Genomic DNA, 24,611 nt, shown 5'->3' on the forward strand with positions numbered 1-24,611 from the left:
ACAAGAAGATTTTTAAAGTTTACACAAAATAGGCCTTATATAAGCAAATGTTCAAATTTTTTGACCTCCTGGGGCAGGGTCAAATTAGACCCCAGAGGCATAATTTGAACAAACTTGATAGAGGACACTAAGATGTCACTACATACAAAATTTGGTAGCCCTAGGCCCAATGGTTATGGACAAGAAGATTTTTAAAGTTTGCACAAAATAGGCCTTATATAAGCAAATTTTCAATTTTTTAACCCCCTGGGGCAGGGTCAAATTTGACCCCAGGGGCATAATTTGAACAAACTTGGTAGAGGACTATAAGATGTCACTACATACCAAATTTGGTAGCCCTAGGCCCAATGGTTATGGAAAAGAAGATTTTTAAAGTTTGCACAAAATAGGCCTTATATAAGCAAATTTTCAATTTTTTAACCCCCCGGGGCAGGGTCAAATTTGACACCAGGGGCATAATTTGAACAAACTTGGTAGAGGACCATAAGATGTCACTACATACCAAATTTGGTAGCCCTAGGCCCAATGGTTATGGACAAGAAGATTTTTAAAGCTTGCACAAAATAGGCCTTATATAAGCAAATTTTAAATTTTTTAACCCCCCGCGGCAGGGTCAAATTTGACCCCAGGGGCATAATTTGAACAAACTTGGTAGAGGACACTAAGATGTCACTACATACCAAATTTTGTAGCCCTATGCCATATGGTTATGGACCAGAAGATTTTTAAAGTTTGCACAAATAGGCCTTATATAAGCAAATTTTCAATGTTTTGACCCCCTGGGGCAGGGTAAAATTTAACCCCAGGGGCATAATTTGAACAAACTTGGTAGAGGACTATAAGATGTCACTACATAGCAAATTTGGTAGCCCTAGGCCCAATGGTTACTGACAAGAAGATTTTTAAAGTTTGCACAAAATAAGCCTTATATAAGCAAATTTTCAATTTTTTAACCCCCTGGGGCAGGGTCAAATTTGACCCCAGGGGCATAATTTGAACAAACTTGGTAGAGGACTATAAGATGTCAATACATAAAAAATTTGGTAGCCCTAGGCCTTATGGTTATGGACAAGAAGATTTATAAAGTTTGCACAAAATAGGCCTTATATAAGCAAATTTTCAATTTTTTGACCCCCCGGGGCAGGGTCAAATTTGACCCCAGGGGCATAATTTGAACAAATTTGAAAGAGGTTCACCACAGGAACATTCCTGAGAAATTTCATCAGATTTGGACGAGTAGTTTAGGACAAGAAGATGTTTAAAGAAAAAGTTAACGCACGCACAGACGCACGCACGGACGCACACACGACGGACACAGGACCATGACATAAGCCCCGCTGGCCTTTGGCCAGTGGAGCTAAAAATGGTGAAAAAAACACTGTTATTCTGATTTCATATGCATCATGCAGACATTTCGTTCTTTTTCAATTGCCATTTTGCAAAACTGTGATTAAGTCAGTTTAACATTACCCCAATGTCGTACTGCTAGAGGCTGCCGTTGTTACTGTTGCTGTCGCTGTAACGGCCACTGTCGTCGCTGTAGCCTGTGCAGCTCCAGACTTTTTCCGCGAGCGTTTGGAGACAGGTGGAGACACCCCTTCCCCCTCCTCATTGGTAGACACTGAGGTCTTCCTTAGACTCCTCTGTTTAGTGGTCTTGTTCCTCAATACAGCCTTTCTCTCCTTTTCAATGGACCTGACATCACAAATTAATAAGAGCTGTCAGAGGACAGCGTGTGACTATTCGAGTGCTTGACTGACAGTATAACGTTAGCCATCAAGGGGAAATTGTTCATATTCAATAATTTATTAGACGATCTTTCAAAAAACAAAAAACAAAAAAAAAATTGTGGGTGGGGGTGGGGGGAGGGGGTATAATGTGGGGTGTGGTAATTTATAAGATGATGTTTAAAAAAAAACTTTAGGGGGGTGGGTGGGGTAGGGGGGTGTGGGGGGGTAGGGGGGTGAGAGGGGGGGTGAGAGGGGGGTATAATCTGGGGTGTGGTAATTTATTAGATGATGTTTTAAAAAAAATGGAGGGGGAGGGATTCTGGGTAGGGGCATGGGGTATTGTTTGCGTGGAATCCATTGTAGTATTCAGGTAAGTGTTGTTTTGTCAAAGTAATAATAAAATATGATCATAAATAAAGAAGTTATGGCAATTTAAGCAAAATGTTCAATTATCTAAGTGTAAAAGGGGCCATAATTATGTCAAAATGCTTGATACAGTGGTCTGCTCTTGTTTATAGGTTTGGGTCATGTTGGTAAACAAGTATGCAACATATAAAAGCAATATATAGGAAATATTTGGGGTAGTAAGCAAACTTTAACATAGATTGATCAATAATATGCATATTCTAAGTATAAAAGGGGCAATAATTATGACAAAATGCTTGATAGAGTTGTCTGCTCTTGTTTAGAGGTTGGGATGATGTTGGTTAACAAGTATGCAAAATATAAAAGCAATATGTCAAGGGACAGTGAAAATAAATGTGGTAGTATGAAAACTTAAACATTTGCTGCATATTCTAAGTGGAGAAGGGGCCATAATTATGACAAAATGCTTGCTAGAGTTGTCTGCTCTTGTTTATAGGTTGGGATCATGTTGGTAAACAAGTATGCAAAATATGAAAGCAATATGTCAAGGGACAATGAAAATAATTGGGGTAGTACAAAAACTTTAACATTTGCACGCTAACGCTAACGCAGACGCCGGGGTGAGTAGGATAGCTCCACTATATATATTTCATATATAATAGTCCAGGGCTTAACACTAAGGCACATCCGAACGACATTCACTGCCTGTACCTAGGTCCGGGCTAGCCAATGTCCCAGGAACATGCCCGACCGGTCGTGTGTATTTTGGGCAGGATAATGTGTTCTATATCAATAAACTGCATTTTAAATAAGCTTTTCAAAGATGCAAAACTCTTAATACACTATGATCAGATGACAATTAAATCCCAGAGTGAAGTCGGAGAGAACAAACGGATCGTTACTCGAAATAGATTTGGAACCCCCAATGAAACAAGAGCACCGCCTTGCGGGTGCAGACCGCTCATCTATTTTCTTTTTAAAGGTGAAGGGACTCTCAATTTCAATCACAAAGAAGGGAGGGGTGGAGTGAAGAGGGGTGTATAGTGTGGGGGTGTGGACATTAATTACATTATCTTCCAAAAATGCGGAAAAAAAATGCAAAAAAATTCGGGGGTGGGGGGGGGGGGAGGGGATTCTTGGGTGTGATGGTTGAACGGTAGTTCAAAAATAAAATAATAAAAATAAATATTTGTGTTTTTTAACCGTTTCAAAAAAAAATTGGGGGGTGGGGTGGGGTGGGGGTGAAGTGTGAGGGTGTGGTGGTCATTTGTGTGATGATCCTAAAAAAATTAAAAATATTTAGGGGGGAAAGGATTCGGGGGGGGGGGTTAATAATTTGACCTTGAGAGTCAAGGTCATTCAAAGGTCAAGGTAAAATTCAACTTGCCAGGTACAGTAACCTCATGATAGCATGAAAGTATTTGAAGTTTGAAAGCAATAGCCTTGATACTTTAAAAGTAAAGTGGATCAAAACACAAAATTAAATTTAACCATATATTCAAAGTCACTAAGTCAAAAAAGGGCCATAATTCTGTAAAAATGACAACCAGAGTTATGCAACTTGTCCTTTTACTGTACCCTTATGATAGTTTGCGAGTGTTCCAAGTATGAAAGCAATATCTATGATACTTTAGGGGTAAAGTGGACCAAAACACAAAACTTGACCAAATTTTCAATTTTGTAAGTATAAAGGGCCCATAATTCCGTCCAAATGCCAGTCAGAGTTACATAACTTTGCCTGCACAGTCCCCTTATGATAGTTAATAAGTGTTGCAAGTATGAAAGCAATAGCTTTGATACTGTAGGAATAAAGTGGACCTAAACACAAAACTTAACCAAATTTTCAATTTTCTAAGTATAAAAAGGGCACATAATTCTGTCAAAATTCCAGTCAGATTTACACAACTTTGCCTGCACAGTCCCCTTATGATAGTTAGTAAGTGTTGCAAGTATGAAAGCAATAGCTTTAATACTTAAGGAATAAAATGGACCTAAACACAAAACTTAACCAAAATTTTCAATTTTCTAAGTATAAAAAGGGCACATAATTCTGTCAAAATGCACGCCAGAGTTATCTAACTTTGCCTGCCCAGTCCCCTCATGATAGTAAGTGTACCAAGTTTGAATGCAATAGCATTGATACTTTCCGAGAAAAGTGGACCTAAACGCAAAGCTTAACCGGACACCAACGCCGACGCCAAGGTGTTGACAATTGCTCATAATTTTTTTTCAAAAAATAGATGAGCTAAAAAATAACAAATGATCTCACACTGACATGAACAAATATCCTCTATTTATTTAACATGAAATTTAAACTTATTGCATTTGTTTCCCCTGTATATAAGAAAGATATAATAGTGTATTACCTCCCCTGTCCTGCTTATATTTATATTAATCAACAAAATTGAACATTAACACAATATTTAATATACAAAATATACAAAAAAAATCTCATATTCTGATAATATTTTTTACTGATCCACTTTATTTTACTCAAATGATGAGGTTTCATTGGACTGATAATTACAGATTTAGGATTACAGACCAGTTGCTTTAGTTATATTGTTCAGAGTTCGCCCTGTTGGCCGCGTATGCGTTCTTGAGTTATCATCCAAAAACCATTTTACCATTTCGAGTCACCTTGACCTTTGACCTAGTTACCTCAAAATCAAAAGGGGTCATCTGCGAGTCATGATTAATATACCTATGAAGTTTCATGAACCTAGGCATAAGCGTTTTTGAGTTATCATCCAGAAACCATTTTACTATTTCAGGTCACCCCGACCTTGACATTTGACCTGGTGACCTGAAAATCAATAGGGGGTCATCTTCCAGTCATGATCAATGTACCTATGAAGTTTCATGATCCTAGGCATAAGTGTTCTTGAGTTATCATCTGGAAACCATTTTACTATTTCGGGTAACAGTGACCTTAACCTTTGACCTAGTGATCTGAAAATCAATAGGGGTCATCTACGAGTCATGATCAATGTACCTATGAAGTTTCATGATCCTAGGCCTAAGCGTTCTTGAGTTATCATCCGAAAACCATTTTACTATTTTGGGTCATCGTGACCTTGACCTTTGACTTAGTGACCTGAAAATCAATAGGGGTCATCTACGAGTTATGACCAATGTATCTATGAAGTTTCATGATCCTAGGCCTAAGTGTTCTTGAGTTATCATCCGGAAACCATTTTACTATTTCGGGTCATCGTGATATTGACCTAGTGACCTGAAAATCAATAGGGGTTATCTGCGAGTCATGATCAATGTAGCTATGAAGTTTCATGATCCTAGGCATAAGCGTTCTTGAGTTATCATCCGGAAACCATTTTACTGCTTTGGGTCACCGTGACTTTGACCTTTGACCTAGTGACCTGAAAATCAATAGGGGTCATCTACGAGTCATGATCAATGTGTCTATAAAGTTTTATGATCCTAGGCATAAGTGTTCTTGAGTTATCATCCGGAAACCATTTTACTATTTCGGGTCATCGTGACCTTGACCTTTGACCTAGTGACCTAAAAATCAATAGGAGTAATCTGCGAGTCATGATCAATGTACCTATGAAGTTTCATGAACCTTGGCATAAGCGCTCTTGAGTTATCATTCGGAAACCATCTGGTGGACGGACGAACACATGAGCAAAACAATATACCCCTCTTCGTCGAAAGGGGGGGGGGGGCATAATGAGAAAACTGCCCCCCTCCCAGCAGCCATGTTATTCAACTGACTGGAACCATTTTTGAACTCAACTCTCGTATCAAGGAAACAAATGTTCTGAGCACATTTCATGAAAATTGGGCCAAAAATGTGACTTCTACTGTGTTCACATGTTTTCACTATATACATATAGAGAAAAATGCCCCGCCCACTGGCAGCCATGTTTTTTCACCAATCCCGACCATTTTCAAATTCCTCCGAGATATCAATAAAACCAATGTTTTGACCAACTTTCATGATGATTGGGCAAAAATTGTGACTTCTAGAGTGTTTACAAGGTTTCTCTATAGCCAAATAGGGAAAACTGCCACTATATACATATAGAGAAAAATGCCCCGCCCACTGGCGGCCATGTTTTTTCACCGATCTCGACCATTTTCAAACTCGTCCGAGACATTAATTGAACCAATGTTTTGACCAACTTTTATGATGATTGGGCAAAAATTGAGACTTCTAGAGTGTTTACAAGGTTTCTCTATAGCCAAATTAGGAAAACTGCCCCGCCCACTGGTGGCCATTTTTTTCAACACACAGGAACCACTTTTGAACTCAATCAAGATATCATTAAGACAAACATTTTGACAAAGTTACATGAAGATTGAACATAAAATGTTACTTCTACAGTGTTAACAAGGTTTTTCTTTTTTTTACCTAGTGACCTACTTTTTGACCCAGCACAACCCAGTTTCGAACTCAGCCGAGATTTTATTGGGGCAAAGCTTTTTACCAAGTTTCATGAAGATGGGACAAGAAATGTGGCCTCTAGAGTGTTTACGAGCAAATGTTTACGGCCGGACGGACGGACATACGACAGACAAAGACCGGTCAGAAAAGCTCACCTGAGCAATCAGGTGAGGTTAAAATCCAGAGTCTGGATGTTTAACAAGGTACTTATTCATGAAATTAAGTTCAATTAACGAAAGGATCAGATGAGTATTACTTCACATAGTTATTGCAATCACCGAAAAGTCTTATTTGCATAGGTAACACAAAATATTGCACCGACAAACATAACCGTAAAACTTAATACCAATACAAAGTAATTAGATTTTGGAGTATTTGGCAAGCATGTAAATACATGAATAAATTGGTTTTTCTAGTATATTCCAGCAAGTCAACCAATCAGCAATAAGCACGTTAGCTAAGGACCAATCAAAGTTGTAAAGAAAATATATGCAAATTAACCTGTAGACAAAATGTAGAGGTGTAGTCAGAAGTAGGAAGTCTGCGTTTAGATTTGAAAAGAACTTTGAGATTTGTCACATCTTCTTGACGTGGCGGCCATATTGGTCGCCGCGCTGTAAAATTGTACTTCATGAATATTAGCAAGCGTTGAGTTAGAAAATATATACAGTAGATTTCGCTTAATTGAATAGCCTATTTGTCACGGTCAAATATTCAATTATCCGGAGTATTCAATTACACGGAATCAGTTTATTTCCAATGTTGTCACTGTTCATCCGAATTACTGTTCATCCGAATTACCGATGATGTTTGTACATACGCTTCTACGTCACAGCACGCGCATTTCCATTTAATAAATAAATAATGTGTTTTTCTTCTTTCAAGTATGTGTTATTATCGTGTTTTTAACATATTTCATGGCTATATTGTTAAATATATTGCAAAATAAACTTGTTTTGTTCAATAAACGCAAAGAAAAGCGCAGACAGTCGTTTGTTATTAATTGTACGGTACATTGAAAATAATCCACTCATAATATTCGCTCGACGGTTACATTACATACTGCGTTGTGTACATGTGCACTGACGAGTATACTGACGAGAAAAACACGTACAAACGATTTAAATATATTTTGTTGTTTTGTTCATAAATGGATACATGCACATTATAATCATTCAGCATATAAACATAACAATACAGCATATAAACATAGACATACAGCATATAAACATAAGCATACATCATCTATACATACAGCACATAAACATACAACGCATATACACAGTAATTATGGAATCCAGTTGATGAACTCGGTGATCTTCGTTTGACGTCTGCTCTTTTCTGCTACTTTCTCAACCAAATCTTCAAGGTCGTAGAAGGTTTTGTAGTCGCTACATCCAGTGTCCTCGAGGAATCGTCTTACTTCTTCTAGTGCTTTCCTTGCGTCGCTGGCTGTTACGGGAAGTCGTATGGGCGTGTCGGCGTCTTCTTCTTCGGCGTCTTCATTGTCGTTGTTGAATTCTATATGGTTCCTTCGTTCCTCTTCTTCTCGTAGCATGTCGCTGCATATGTCGTCATCTGTTGGCATCCCATGGCACTCCAGGTCGTCGTCGTGTTGAACATATTCTGCGAAGCTGATGGCGTTCATTGATTCCGGGGGTTCGGCCGTCTCCATTGGTTTCTCGGGCGCGGTCTCCATTGGTTTCTCGGGTTACTCGACAGTTCACGCCTGACTGCACACCGGATACTCCAGTGTTTGCATTGTACAAACTCGCATACTACACCTGTGTAATCACGTGACGCTTAATAGACGCTGCATTCATGCATGGTGTGAAATGAAAACAAAGGCTGTCAATTGAGCGCGTCTGTCAAAATCGTCGATACCATTCGTATCCTTGGAGATTTATGACATTCTTTGCTGGATTATAGAAAAGAACAGACTTTTTATTTAGACTTATACGTAAGTACATCGTCTTAATACAAACAGTATAGTATAAATATGTCACGTTTTCATTACATTTAAGTTGAAAACAAGTATATACATCGTCTTAATACAAACAGTATAAAATAAATATGTCACGTTTTCATTACATTTAAGTTGAAATCAAATATATACATGTATATAAAACACACGAAATTTTTTTTTATAGTGTACACTCGACATTTGGGTATTCAATTAACCGAATTACGCCATATTTTCTATCAGAATATGTGGAATATTTACAACGGGAAGAGATGCAAATGGTTTGGTGTTTTCAATTTCTATTCAATTAACCGAATTATTCAATTATCCGATATTCAATTAAGTGGAATCTACTGTAACAGAAATAAATGGCGATGAAAACATAGATGAACTTGGGTTGTTATTGTGTGTTCGCCACAAACAATGAGTAATTACGCTACACCTAGTTACAAGGACTGGTTTATGGCCAAATTTGACCATTAACCTTGAACACCTTTTAGATAAGGAGACATGCAGGACAAAAATCTGTTAGTTAAGTCAAAATAGAGAAGGGGGGGGGGGGCGGGGCAAGAATACTCTTATTTATTATATACCACACATGCATTCATAAAACTTGGATGCCCTAGCATTCCACTTTTGTCTCAAAATTTTGAGATTTCTTTTTTTTTATTCTTTGGGAACCTTCAATCGGGAATGGTTTAGATCTTAGGAAAACTATATACTTTTTCTGTTGGGAATGGGTCCCCTTAACGAATCTTAATGAAAAAAACATCGCTTCTTCGAAACCTAAACGCAGATTTCGAAACCTAAATGCAGATTTTAGTTCAAGGTCAAGGTCAAAGGGGTCGATATTTGTGTGCATATGGAAAGGCCTTGTCCATATACACATGCATACCAAATATGAAGGTTACATCTAAAGCGACATCGAAGCTATGAGCATTTTTCAAAACCTTAACACAAAGAGTGACAGACTTTCAGACAGACAGACAGATGGACGGAACTGCGATCACTATATGCCCACCTTTGGGGGCATAAAAATCCCTGCAATCTCACCCAGTTCTGGATCTCTTGGGTTTACCAGCCTGCAGGGGGTCCGAGTCAGTGGTGGGAGTGGAGGCGTGGCTGAACACCATGCTCGATATACCATCCAGCGACGTGGGGAACGATGACTGAAACAGACACACGACCAATGTACACTCAATGTCAGTGGTTGAGTGCAAAACTAGTTCATTTTCTGTAAGAAACAATGCATAAAAGATGTTATATGATAGTGATTTTCTGATTAATATTGAGTTATGAATCGACGTAAAATTGGTAAATGTGAGTTAAGGCAAAACAAATGTAACAAGAGATTGCCAAGCAATATGGTCCCCTACCGGTGAAACTCCACCATTGTCAGTAAAAAAACAACAAAAGGGCCTGAAAGAACTAAAGTCGCTCACCTTAGATAAAAAGAAACGACCTGTTTTTTGCAGCCCAAGATGCCAATAGAACAAAAGTTCTAACCAAGTATCATGAAGAATGAACAACAAATGGCCCCTTGGCGGCCATGTTTTTTTAACAGACCTGAACCATTTTTTAACTCTTCCAAGATGTCCAAATTTCATGAAGATTGGGAAAAAAATGTGTCTTCTAGACTGTTCACATGTTGTCACTATATACATATAAAGACAAGATGTGTTTGTGAAACACAATGTCCCCCTATATGACGTTTGACCTTGAAGGATGACCTTGACCCTTCACCACTCAAAATGTGCAGCTCCATGAGATACACATGCATTTCAAATATAAAATCGATAGCTTCAATATTGCAGAAGTGACATTACATGAGCAATTTTGACCCATATATTTGACCTTGAAGGATGACCGTGACCTTTCACCACTCAAAAAGTGCAGCTCCATGAGATACACATGCATGCCAAATATCAAGTTGCTACCTTCAATATTGCAAAAGTATTCATAAAACAAGGGCTGTTTGTAAAACATGCATGCCCCCCATGTGGGCTGTCCGTTGTAGTGGCAGCGATTGTGTGAATACGATTTTTGTCACTGTGACCTTGACCTTTGACCTAGTGACCTGAAAATCAATAGGGGTCATCTGCTGGTCACGATCAATGAACCTATGAAGTGTCATGATCCTAGGCAAAAGCGTTCTTGAGTTATCATCCGAAAATCATTTTACTATTTCGGGTCACCGTGACCTTGACCTTTGACCTTGTGACCTCAAAATCAAAAGAAGTCATCTGCAAGTCATGATCAATCTACCTATGAAGTTTCATGATCCTAGGCGTATGCGTTCTTGAGTTATCATCCGAAAACCATTTTACTATTTTGGGTCACTGTGACCTTGACCTTTGACCTAGTGACCTCAAAATCAATAGGGGTCATCTGCGAGTCATGATCAATCTACCCATGAAGTTTCATGATCCTAGGCGTATGCGTTCTTGAGTTATCATCCGGAAACCATTTTACTATTTCGGGTCACTGTGACCTTGACCTTTGATCTAGTGACCTCAAAATCAATAGGGGTCATCTGCAAGTCATGATCAATCTACCTATCAAGTTTCATGATCCTAGGCATATGCGTTCTTGAGTTATCATTCAAAAGCCATTTTACTATTTCTGGTCACCGTGACCTTGACCTTTGAACTAGTGACCTCAAAATCAATAGGGGTCATCTGCGAGTCATGATCAATGTACCTATGAAGTTTCATGATCCTAGGCCAAAGCGTTCTTGAGTTATCGTCTGACAACCACCTGGTGGACGGACCGACCGACCGACAGACCGACATGAGCAAAGCAATATACCCCCTCTTCTTCGAAGGGGCATAATAGCGATTTGGGCCACATATATTTGACCTCTGACCTTGAAGGATGACCTTGACCTTTCACCACTCAAAATGTGCAGCTCCATGAGATAAACATGCATGCCAAATATCAAGTTGCTATCTTCAATATTGCAAAAGTATTCATAAAATAAGCGATTTGGGCCACATATATTTGACCTCTGACCTTGAAGGATGACCTTGACCTTTCACCACTCAAAATGTGCAGCTCCATAAGATACACATGCATGCCAAATATCAAGTTGTTATCTTCAATATTGCAAAAGTATTCATAAAATGAGCATTTTGGCCACATATATTTGACCTCTGACCTTGAAGGATGACTTTGACCTTGACCTTTCACCACTCAAAATGTGCAGCTCCATGAGATACACATGCATGCCAAATATCAAGTTGCTATATTCAATATAGCAAAAGTTATTGCAAAATGTTAAAGTTGGCACAAACAGACCAACAGACCAACCAACCAACCAACAGACAGGGCAAAAACAATATTTCCCCTACTACTATAGTGGGGGACATAAAAACTGCCCCACTCCCTGGCGGCCATGTTTTTTCACTGATCACGACCATTTTCAAACTCGTCCGAGACATCCACATAACTAATGTTTTGACAAAATTTCATGATGATTAGGCAAAACATGTGACTTTTAGAGTGTTCACAAGCTTTTTTACTATATAAATATAAGGAAAAAGACCCCCCCTGGCGGCCATGTTTTTTTACCGATCCAAACCATTATCGAACTGAACTGTCCTATCCAGGTGTGGTAGTGCGGTCTCCTTCGCTTACGCAAATGTACCGGTCACAGGACAGTTACAAGTTATGTAACTTTGTAAGCACTTATGTAATGCGAAAATATTTATTTGACAAACTCTTATTTCCGGTCAGGATGAATATACTGACTGGTTGTAATTCAATTAACTAAAGGCGTTCAGTCAGGGACGCCTAAATACACTCAAAGAATTTATTTATAAGTGAAAACCAAAGCAGCTTTAACAAAAATAACTAATTTTTATTCCAAGAACTCGGAAAATGAAGAGAAATGACAGAAAATTAAGAACAGGTACAAGCCAAGTCTAAAGAATCTAATTATTGTTACAAAAATGAACAACATACAGCAAATACCTTAATGAATGTAAAAAGAAGTTCAAAATTTGTCAAAAAAACTTATATAAATATAAGTTTCTGTTAGTCTAGAAAGTGCTTCAAAAATCTAGTTTACAAAATAGGTCTAATTTAATCTAAAGAACAATATTTATGGAGATTAGGAAACTTCAGTGAATCAAATGTAAAAATAAGAAAAATTTACTACAGTTATTGAAATAGAATAGAGTCGTTCTAATTTAGAAAATGCCAAATAAAAATAATCTTAACAAGAGGGCCATGATGGCCCTGAATCGCTCACCTGACTCATTAAGATCAGATGAAAACTATGACCTCTATTGTCTACACAATGTTTTTCTATGATTTGACCTAGTGACCTAGTTCCTGACTCTAGATGACCCAAATACAATCCCAATCCAGATTTCATCAAGATAAACATTCTGACCACAGTTCATAAATATTGGATGAAAACTGTGACCTCTATTGTCAACACAAGGTTTTTCTATTTATTTGACCTAGATTTTTACCCCAGATGACCCAAATACAATCCCACCCAGATTTCATCAAGAATTCTGACCAAATTTCATAAAGGTTGGATGAAAACTGTGATCTCTAATGTCTACACAAGGTTTTTCTATTATTTGACCTAGTGACCTAGTTTTTGACCCCAGATGACCCAAATAAAATCCCAACCCAGATTTCATCAAGATAAACATTCTGACCAAATTTCATAAAGATTGGATGAAAACTGTGACCTCTATTGTCTACAGAAGGTTGTTCTATTATTTGACCTAGTGACCTTGTTTTTGACCCCAGATGACCCAAATACAATCCCAAACCGGATTTCATCAAGATAAACATTTTGACCAAATTTCATCAAGATTGGATGCAAACTGTGACCTCTACTGTCTACACAAACAAATTGTTGACGGACGGACGCACGGACACACGCAGGCACGCACAACGGACGCCGGACATCACACGATCACATAAGCTCACTGTGTCACTTCATGACAGGTGACCTTAAAATATGTGTCGGAGATAAACATGAACAGTTGTGGTTAAAATCCCATAGAAACAAGGGCTGTTTGTAAAACATGCATGCCCCCCTATATGGGCTATAAGTTGTAGTAGCAGCCATTGTGTGAATACGTTTTTGTCACTGTGAATGGTGGTGGTGGTGGTGGTGGTGGTGGTGTGTAGTAGTAGTAGTAGAAGTAGTAGTAGTAGTAGTAGTAGTAGTAGTAGTAGTAGTCGTAGTAGTAGTAGTAGTAGTAGTAGTAGTAGTAGTAGTAGTAGTAGTAGTAGTAGTAGTAGTAGTAGTAGTAGTAGTAGTAGTAGTAGTAGTAGAGTAGTAGTAGAAGTAGTAGTAGTAGTAGTAGTAGTGGTAGTAGTAGTAGTAGTGGTAAAGTAGTAGTAGTAGTGGCAGTAGTAGTAGAAGTAGTAATAGTAGACGTGGTGGTGGTGGTGGTGGTGGTGGTGGTGGTTGGTGGTAGTAGTACTAGTAGTAGTAGTACTAGTAGTAGTAGTAGTAGTAGTAGTAGTAGTAGTAGTAGTAGTAGTAGTAGTAGTGGTAGTAGTAGTAGAAGTAGTAGTAGTAGTAGTAGTAGTAGAAGTAGTAGTAGTAGTAGTAGTAGTAGTAGTAGTAGTAGTAGTAGTAGTAGTAGTAGTAGTAGTAGTAGTAGCAGTAGCAGTAGCAGTAGCAGCATTACAAGACCAATACTTAAGAATGATCAAATGGGAAAAGGTAACATAGCACCAGCAGTAAATATGGGGCTCATTTACAGGTCAGATTTGGAATCTCTGCTGTAAAATGAGATTTTGAATGAATTAAAGGGAGGCAAATCTGTAATAAAAAGAACATGCATAAACCGTAGTTGTTTCCCTTGTTTGAACCATGCTAAATCCTTACAAGTTTGGAAAGAATTGGATGAAAAATTTGGACTTTATTGCATAAACACCATTTTCTCAATTCAAGGGGAGGTAATTCTGTACTTCATGGACCAATAATGCTCATTTTTTGTAGGGTTCGTGTCCTCATTGATATAAAGACACTGTGCAAATTTGGAAAGGATCGGACAAAAAATGTGGAAGATTTTTGAAAGTTTTCACAAAATAGGCAAAAACGAATAAACATGCAAAGTTCAACGAGCTCCTGCGGCCATGTTTTTTGACGAATCAAATTTCTTTGAACAACTTTTTCAGGGGAGCCCTCAAAGGTCATCCCTGTGAAATTTTTTGAAAATCTGATGAGCGGTTTCTGACAAGAAGATTGTTTAAGGTTTTTACCATATATGGTCATGGCGGCCATCTTGGTTATGTGATCAAATTTTTTTTAACAATTCTTTTGTCCCATGACCTAGGGATGCTCCACATGAAATTTAGTTGAAATTGGCTCAATGGTTTAGTAGAAGAAGATGTTTACAAATTGTTTACGGACGGACGGACGGACGGACGGACGCCGGACGCTGAGTGATCACAATAGCTCACCTCGAGCTATCGCTCAGGTGAGCTAATAATAAGAATAATTTAGAAAATAATGCCAAAATGTCTTGATGCTGGTGTTAAAAATAATTTAGAGTTTAATTATTTCAAAATTCCAACCTTTTTCAAGAGCTGTTAACTTTTCAAGAAAGCATCAAGAGGTGTTTAAATCAGCCAAAACAGCTTATTTTATACAGTTCAGAAGAGATCAATGGCAAGTAGTCAAATTTCCCTCAGAACAGTGCATTTATCAATGATCAATATCTTCCCAAATTCCAGAGCAGAACTAAAAATAGATTACTGAACCAGGTTAAACAAGGGAGATGAATACTGCATAAATACTGCAAAATCATGTACATGTTGTCTTTCTTTCAGTTATCTCTTAGTTGAAAGGCTTATCATAAGTGTAAATGACTAAAACAGTTATGTTAACTATGAAAATTCTGTGTTATGAAAAATAACATAACACCGTTAATGTCACATAATATTGACATAATAAAACCAAACTTTACTACACAGGAAACCAATGTTCTGACCAAATTTCATGAAGATTGAGCAAACTAGAAAGTTAACAAGACTATTGCCAAGCAATATAGTCCCCTAACGGCTCCACCATTGTCAGAAATTCCACCATTTTCAGATTTTTTATTATTTGTTGCCATAGCAACCAGAATTTTTGATGTAGGAACAAAATGAAATGACGTGCATAATGTCCATATTGCCATCTATCCATGTTTCAAGTTTCATGAAAAAATATTAAGAACTTTTAAAGTTATCGCAGGATCCAGAAAAGTGTGACTGACAGACAGACAGACAGACAGACAGACAGAGTGCAAACCATAAGTCCCCTCCGGTGAAACCGGTAGGGGACAACAAGATTTACTATAGCCATATATAGCCAGATAAGGAAAAATGCCCCGCCCCTTGGCAGCCATGTTTTTCAAGCCAAGGTTACCATTTTTGAACTCATCCAAGATATCATTGGGACAAATCATCTGAGCAAGTTTCATGAAGATCGAAAATAAATGTGGCCTCTAGAGTGTTAACAAGGTTTTACTATAGCCATATAAGGAAAAATGCCCCGCCCCCTGGCGGCCATGTTTTTCAACCAACCGACATCATTTTCAAACTCATCCAAGATATCATTGGGATGAATCTTCTGACCAAGTTTTATGAGGATCGGACAATAAATGTGGCCTCTAGAGTGTTAACAAGATTTTGCTATAGCCATATATAGCCATATACCGTATACGTGCGCTTATAAGACGCCCTCGCTTATAAGACGCACCCCGATTTCGGACTTTATAATCGGTGGATTTAAGACTGACCCGCGTGTAAGACGCGGTCAAATTTTGCCGTTTTTCATCGGCCGAAAAACGGCAGAATGTTGAAGAAAATCAATAAGAAACACATTGAGAATTTTTCAAACTCGCGCTGCATACACTTAGTAATTCACACAAGTCCGAAAAATAAAACAATCAAACAACAAAGTAATATTTGTTTATTTCATGATATATAAGTAGGTTTTAATTTATTTTCAAGTATTATTCATACAGTAAAAATAATTTTCAAATTAACACAATTTCTAACAATTGCGTATTTAATCAATTTGCCATAACAATTTCAAACATATTACGTTCGTAATTGATCGTATCAGTCATCTTAAAATCCTTCGAAATCCTCATCATCGCTTTCACCGAACAGTTCGTAGAATTCCTCACTAGTGAGATTGTCATCGTAAACCCAGTCGCCGATATCATCATCATCATCGTCGCAATCACTAACCTTTGCACAGGCCGATACATCCTCAGATTGATCGCGATTTTCCACAAGATCATCAAACAACTCGTCGTCTGTGTACCATCCATTGAGTTTGAGATAATAAGAGTTTCGTTAGCGTTTCATTTTGACGATTCCAGTAGTTGTAATTTGTAAATATAATTGTATTGTTTGACGGGTATTGAAAACTAAGAGGCAGATATAGATTACCTTGATTATGCAAATGTTACGCCCATTGTCTATAGGTAATGCCTACTTTCATAAAATTAGCCAATCGCGTGATAGAGTGAAATCACGGGTCAAGAAGAAAGCCACCTGTGGATAATTGCATGCGGTCGCTCTTTGCTCCCGCTGTCGTGGGTCCCTAATAAATAAGGTGTCATCGGCATAAGGGGGTCGTCTAAATGAACGTGTTTATTTAACAATTGACAGTTGCAAACTGGTAACTATTTTCAGACGATACCCTTATTGCCAATTATGTCTTAATTGACAATTAACAGCGTCGAACAAAGACGATCAGGTGATACAAATTTGTCAAGAAGCACTTGTAATCGCGTGTTTATTTAACAATTAACAGTTTCAAGCTGCGAACTGATTTTGCTGTTATTTTAAGCATGTTTGGCATCATGTCGCCGCTTACACACGTATACTATTATGTCCAATTTATATGACATTTAACGACGTCGCGCGCAGACAATCGGGTGATACAAACTTTTCAAGTATAACCATGGACAATATAATGCCTTACGACCCCAAAATAACAAAATTCAAATAAAAAATAGTAGACAAAAAAATCAATAACGATACATTTTATTTCAAGTAAATCCGTAACTGAACATAGCGTTCCGATACACAGTACGGGCAAATACCGACTTTAGAGAAAATGCAAATGGCTGCCGCGATGATTCAAAACAATTGACAAGTGTCCAACTTGGCCAGCGTAAGCCCAGTAAACTCGATATTTTGAAAAATTTCGCTTATTTTCACAAGTATCTCGCTTATAAGACGCGACCCCCACTTTAACTTATTAATTTGAGTCTTAAAAATGCGTCTTATAAGCGCACGTATACGGTAAGGAAAAATGCCCTGCCCCTTGGCAGCCATGTTTTTCAAGCAAACGTAACCATTTTCAAACTCATCCAAGATATCATTGAAACCAATCTTCTGACCAAATTTTATGAAGATTGGACAATAAATGTGGCCTCTAGAGAGTGAACAAGGCAAATGTTTACGTCGCACCACAGACAACGCACGACGGACGACAGACAAAAGGCGATCACAAAAGCTCACCATGAGCACGTTGTGCTCAGGTGAGCTAAAAATAATAATATTTTTTTTATATATATTTGATGCCATAGCAACCAGAATTTTTGACGTAGGAACAAAATGAAATGACGTGCATAATCCCCATATTACCATCTATCCATGTTTTAAGTTTCATGAAAAAATATTAAGAACTTTAAAAGTTATCTCAGGATCCAGAAAAGTGTGAACAACTGACTGACAGACAGACTGACTGACAGACTGACTGACAGACAGACAGACGGAATGCAAACCATAAGTCACCTCCGGTTTCACTGGTAGGGGACAACAAGCAAGTTCGTTGAATTGATATCCCCAGCCAATATGCTTCTGGACACAAAAGTGTTATATTTGACACTCAAAAAAGCATTTTTTCAAGGTACAACGGGCCATAACTCCGTTATTAACAGATGGTGTACACTGCCATTTGGTGTGCATCATCCTCTTATCCATATATATACTCATACCAAGATTCAATGAAATCCGCCATAGCACTTCCAAGATACGGCTCCGGACGGACGGAAAGATGGAAGGACGGACAATGCCAAAACAATATCCCTCCACCTATGGCAGGGGATAATAATTGGGTATAGAGTGGGTACTTTCATTTAATTAAAAACTTTAGCCAACTCTTTTGTGTTTGAATTTGGCTGCTTGCCAGCTCTTATTGACAACTATGATTGACCCATTTTGTTAAGCAGATAAAGTAGTTTCAAGTTCAACACAAACTTTCGTCATATGTGATCAACAAAAAAATGTTCATATTGCGCACGGGTATACTAATTGTTACTAAGCTGTTAATTAGCCTACAGAAGAGGTATCACATAGTCTGCATGTGACTCCATTTTTGTGGCACAAAAGGACATTTAACTCATCTAATTTATTAAAATCTTTATTAATTTGTTGGACATTATTTTGTGTTGATTACGTGGGTTGACTGATCAACAAATTTAAGATCCCATGGAATAATAATTCCCAATGTTTACATGACTTAAGATCAAGTTACTGTAGGCATCAAATAAATAAATATCCAACTTAAACCAGACACATATTTATTGCTGACACGTATTACAAATACATTGTAAAAATGACGGACAGTCCAGACTCCTAATACAGTTGTTTTTTTCAGAAATCAGATATCCAAGAATTTATATTTTCATGAAATGGTAATTTTTTTAAAAACAGGGAAATTTCATTCGGACAAATACTTATAGATGTTTTACAGTTCACAATATCTTGCATCCTACCTGAGTTGTGACAGGGATATTTGCCTGCCATTCAGGCAAAGGGGAGAACAATTTGCCCCTGTCAGATGTAGATGTCAGCACAGTAACGGTCTCCGTTGCCGATTTTGTGGCTTCAGACGTCGCTGCTGACATTGTGGCTAATGATGACGATGAGGAGGATTGAGACATCGATGTGGTGGAAGGCGGATTGACCGAGGAGGGAGCTGAATCCAGACCTATCAGTATACATGAGAACCATACAAATGAGAACCGCTCTAAGAAAATGGGGTTCAATGCATGTGCATAAAGTGTCTTCCCGGATAAGCATAATTTGGCTTATCAGTGACAACACTTTCTGCTTTCATGGAATTTTATGTTTAAAGAAAGTCTCTTCTTTATGAAAATCCAGTTGCAGTGGAAAGTTTCATCCCTGATTAGACTGTTTTCTAGGAAAAAAATACATTAAGCACATGCATTGAGCCAAGTTTTCCCTGAACAAGGTCTAAATACATATGGAATATTACGCTAGTCAATTGTTCCAAGAGTTTGTATTCAATTGAGTGGCTTGTGTGATGACATATCACACGAGAGGCGGAGCCTTGAGTGTGATGCGAAATAGCACAAACCACGAGACTGAATACAAACGAAAACAGTTAACAATTGTATTTTTTTGCTTTAACAAAACTGACAACACTAAGACTCAAACAGAACACCATAGTTTATATTACACGCGCATGAATGCAGTTTATGCAAATGAACATGTACACATTTGAACAGGGGATAGACAGGTTTTAATTGTCGCGTGTTGAAAGCACATTTTGTTGGATTTACCAGCTTGATTTATAATTCACCAACAGTCAATCGCTGTCACTTTCTACTATGCATATTCTCTTGCGTTTCTTCGATGGAGAGTGTGCATAGTAGTTGTTGATGGTTAGGTTACACCGGAATAATTGTGCACCTTGGAGATTTGTGTTATCATGGGAATCCTCAATGGCGGCGTTGGATGTGTTTCTGTTGCTGCATGACAAAGATGTGTTTCACATTGATGCCGGGATGACAGAACCATAGGTAGGTCTAGGGTTAAATTGCATAATTTGTTGTTGGTCAGGATTTTCTGATAATATGTCAGACATGGCTGCTTGCATTTCAAGAGAAGCTTTTGCGTAATTGTTAACACTTTGCAGATTTTTGTGTCCAGTAAGTTGCTGAATCGTTGTTGGAGCAACCCCATTGTGCAAGAGTTGTACAGGTTGTTTTGCAGGCACTGTGATTTGTCTTTCGACCTGTGAGATCGCCCCTCTCGGCCATCGTTTTCATTATTGACATCAAGGAGTTTTCACCCATGGGCTGACATTTATACCACTTGTCTGACCCAGCTTGTCGACTACAGTTTATAGACATGAAGAGAGGGGCATCATCATGCAGAGCTTCTTTCGGTCTGTGATGAGCAAACTCCTTGTACGCTTCAACAAGGCATGAATCTTTGTTGGTATGAGCAAACTGTTTAGGTGAAAAGGCCCTTTGCTCCGACTTGGTTTCCGATGTACGTGTTTTGGTCAACCGTTCATTGTATTCAAGGTATTCTCTTCCTTGATCAGTTTTTTTCAGTTTGATGTCGCCCCATCTAAGGTTGTGACTTTCCGTTCCACCACGAATGCCGAACAACGGTGAATTATTTAGCCAAACTTGATTCAACAGCTGTCTTGGGCTTTGAAGTCCAATTACTTCTTTTTGTTTAAAATCACTCTTTCTTTAGAGGTAATGGCTTCAGCAGCATGGGGCCTGTTTCCTTTTCCTTTCAGTTCCTTTCTTTTGGAAGCCAAAACCTTTCGAGAAGTTTCAAACTCTCTGTCATCCAAAATGCTGTGGGAATATTTATTTTCCCTTAAATATCTGGTAAACCACTTGAATTAGAGAGCGGACACCATGCTGAATGTTAAAAAACGCACTAAGTGACCCTGTGACCTAGTTTACGGCCTGGAATGGCCCATGTTCAAACTTGTCCTAGAGATCATTTAGATAAAACTTTTTGACCCAGCATGACCCATATTCAAACTTGACGTAGACATCATCTAGATACAACTTCTGACCAAGTTTGGTGAAGATTGGATGAAAACTACTTTAATTAGAGAGCGGACAACATTGTGATGTTTAAAACGCACTAAGTGACCCTGTGACCTTGTTTTTGACCCAGCATGACCCATATTCAAACTTGCCCTAGACATTATCAAGATACAACTTCTGACCAATTTTGGTGAAGATTGTATAAAAAATACTTGAATTAGAGAGCGGACAACATGGCGAGGTTTAAAACACACTAAGTGACCCCGTGACCTAGTTTTTGACCCGGAATGGCCCATGTTCGAACTTGACCTACACATCATCTAGTTACAACTTCTGACCAAGTGTGGTGAAGATTGGATTTAAACTACTTGAAATAGAGAGCGGACACCATGCTCAATGTGTAAAACATACTAAGTGACCCTGTGACCTAGTTTTTGATCTGGCATGGCCCATGTTCGAACTTGGCCTTCAGATCATCTAGATAAAACTTCTGACCAAGTTTGGTGAAGATCGGATGAAAACTACTTGAATAAGAGAGTGGACACCATGCTGAATGTTAAAAATCACACTAAGTGACCCTGTGACCTAGTTTTTGACCCAGCAAGGCCCATGTTCGAACTTGGCCTTAAGATCATCTAGATACAACTTCTGACCAAGTTTGGTGAAGATCGGATGAAAACTACTTGAATTAGAGAGCGGACAACATGCTGAATGTTTAAAACGCACTAAGTGACCCCGTGACCTAGTTTTTGACCCGGCAAGGCCCATGTTCGAACTTGGCCTTAAGATAATGTAGATACAACTTCTGACCAAGTTTGGTGAAGATCGGATGAAAACTACTTGAATTAGAGAGCTGACACTTAATAAGGACCGACAGACAGACCAACAGACAAGTTCACTCCTATATACCCCCCTATACTTCGTTTGTGGGGGTATAATAAAATTGTGTGGGTTATATTCAATTTACATCTTGTTTTGTTTAATAACTATTATACATTTATTTGCCACTTAATTAAATTTTATTTTCATAGATGTGTGCAATTGACCAATCAGGTTAACATAACAACTATAAAGCATAATTACACAGCTATAACATCTGATGCTGTTTAAATATTTTAATTTATTCACTTTATGTTGGATGTAGTAAATAAACTCCACAGCAAGGTCGACATGTTTTAATGGATAGGGTGTCCGCCTAGCGACTGGGAGGTGATGGGTTCGATCCCCACCGTGGAAGCGTTCTTAAGATCTCTCACAAAGACACATAGAACCGGTTTTAAGCCCAGAAAATGGACTCGAGAGTGTTTATATAAGCCTTAGGCTTTCAATGGAATCGAGCTAAGATATATAGGTTTATACTATCTCTACAGCTGTGAGTAATACAGTACAACAACATTGATCATCACTGAAATACTATTTCGATTCAATGTTGATTGTTAATACACTGAGCACTTTATTAAATTATGTTTTTTGTGTATAAATATGAATTTCTTTTACAAACCGGTCAATGCCTCGATGGTAGCTTGTGAGTGTGTCAAGCTCATACTCAGACCCGTCGGCTTTACGGATGGACAGGAGGAATGAACCTATGTAGTTGTCAAGTTCAGTGGTCATGATGTCACAGACAGATCTTGTTTCATTGCGTGGTGGTTCTGATAGCCAGCGTTGGAAATGGCGCATACATAATTCAGTTTTGCAGGTTGTGTTCACATTTTTCATACTTTGAACAAAAATTTATCTTTTCAACTTCTGTTACATGTACAAATGTTGGTTGTTTCACTTTGAGCATGAGTATTAAAATTCATCTGTTCCATTTGATTTCTTTGGTCTTGTGAACTTAAATCTATATTTTGATGCAGATCAGACTTACTTTCATTGGGCAGCTGGACACCTGCTTCTAAAAGAGTGGACACTGCACTTGTTTCAGTATATTCAGTGCTACTGACATTTTCATTCTCTCCAGAATTATGAACAGCCGTTTCAAATACTGTGAAACCATTTATTTTCGACAGCACAAAATTTCGTCAATTTTATAAAAATGACGATTTCGTCAGCACTTAAATTCGCCGATTTCTGATTTTGAATTTTAAAAAAATGCGTCAGTCACTATCCGATTTGTGTGTAATACATATTCGCGATCAATCGCAGTTGCGAAAAATCGTGGTACGAATGCGGGAACACACTTGAGAATCACTGCAGGAGGTGGGGCCTGTTTGTCACATGCCAATTAACTAGTCTTTTGTTATCAAGGGACAGTAATGGACCCTCTTAATGTATGCCATTCACACGTTCATTGTTATGATTAGCGGACAAGTGAAATCGAATAACCGTTAACGAGTGTTTGTAACAACGAAGCCAATTGCCAATTAGTCTTAAAGCTGGACTGATTTAAAAAAATTGTCCATGTTGTGTTGATGAAACAATGTTGTTTCCTGTTTTTTTGCTCTCTAAATGAAATGAAGTATTTTTTTGCAAGCAAATCAAACTAGTCACTTTTGTATATTTTCTTGGGTATGTGTTCTAGTTGGTATGATTTTTATTAAAATGCTGTCAATACCGTTTTAAAACTGTTTGAGTTATACGAAAGAGGTTCCAGTTTGTTAAGTGTTTTTTTTTTCAAATAAATTTTTTATTCTGATATCAACATTAAAATTGTAAACTCTATGTGTGTGTTTGTTCTTAAAAAGTAAACTACCGGTATATAAATCAATAATGTCAATAATTTAAAAATAAATAAATTGATACATATAAAATAGTAATAAGTGTGGTTAAACGCAAACAATCAAACAACAAACAGCAATTAAAATATTCTTTATTAATTTGTGATAAATACGCATGTTAATCACACATCGTCATCTTTTCATTTGGTTTATTGTCTTTCATCGGCATTCGCTGCGTGATGGCTAATATGCAACACCCCTGAAAACCACAATGCACCTAATGGGTAATAAAGTTATAAACAATTAGCGCTAATTCATTACCATTCTACATAAACGAAGTCAACGCATTCGATACAGCTATACTGCACACGCGTTTTAAAGAAGTGTAACGTGTCAGTTAATTACCTTGTGTAATCTACATCCCTTTGTGTCAAAACCGGATTAATCTTGATTACGAAAAAGCAGTGAATGTGTGCACGGATTATGTTGAAATTTAATGCCTCATGTCTACGGTAAAGTTTTAAAATATTGTTCAACTTAGTGTTTGTTTTTGTTCAAACATAGAGCATGATTGTTCGTTAGGATCTTAAATTCGCCGATCGGTCGACTGACGAAATTTATGAAAATTAATGCCTGAAGGTTAATAATGGTTTCACAGTAGTTCATTTTCAA

At 37.9% G+C, this 24,611-nt stretch overlaps 4 protein-coding genes across 7 annotated transcripts in view; 1 reads left to right on the forward strand and 3 right to left on the reverse strand.

The window, feature by feature from the left end:
* Window positions 1-24,611, forward strand: part of LOC127855598 (ATP-dependent RNA helicase DDX42-like) — a 316,590-nt gene that overhangs the window by 120,749 nt on the left and 171,230 nt on the right. The window lies entirely within an intron of this gene.
* The window catches only part of LOC127855601 (E3 ubiquitin-protein ligase TRIM56-like), a 262,584-nt gene that overhangs the window by 96,886 nt on the left and 141,087 nt on the right, over window positions 1-24,611 (reverse strand). The gene's annotated exons all lie outside the window — the stretch shown is intronic.
* Window positions 1-24,611, reverse strand: part of LOC127855600 (zinc finger protein zfp-1-like) — a 317,716-nt gene that overhangs the window by 15,031 nt on the left and 278,074 nt on the right. The window lies entirely within an intron of this gene.
* The window catches only part of LOC127855599 (zinc finger protein zfp-1-like), a 63,741-nt gene that overhangs the window by 15,031 nt on the left and 24,099 nt on the right, over window positions 1-24,611 (reverse strand). The window contains exons 9-11 of the mRNA XM_052391343.1: window positions 19,234-19,448; window positions 9,524-9,639; window positions 1,471-1,695 (exon numbers count right to left, since the gene is read on the reverse strand). Coding sequence (XP_052247303.1) covers window positions 1,471-1,695; window positions 9,524-9,639; window positions 19,234-19,448 — 556 coding nt within the window. The remainder of the gene's footprint in view (window positions 1-1,470; window positions 1,696-9,523; window positions 9,640-19,233; window positions 19,449-24,611) is intronic.

This window comes from Dreissena polymorpha, chromosome 13, assembly GCF_020536995.1.
Source record: "Dreissena polymorpha isolate Duluth1 chromosome 13, UMN_Dpol_1.0, whole genome shotgun sequence".
Taxonomy (NCBI): domain Eukaryota; kingdom Metazoa; phylum Mollusca; class Bivalvia; order Myida; family Dreissenidae; genus Dreissena; species Dreissena polymorpha.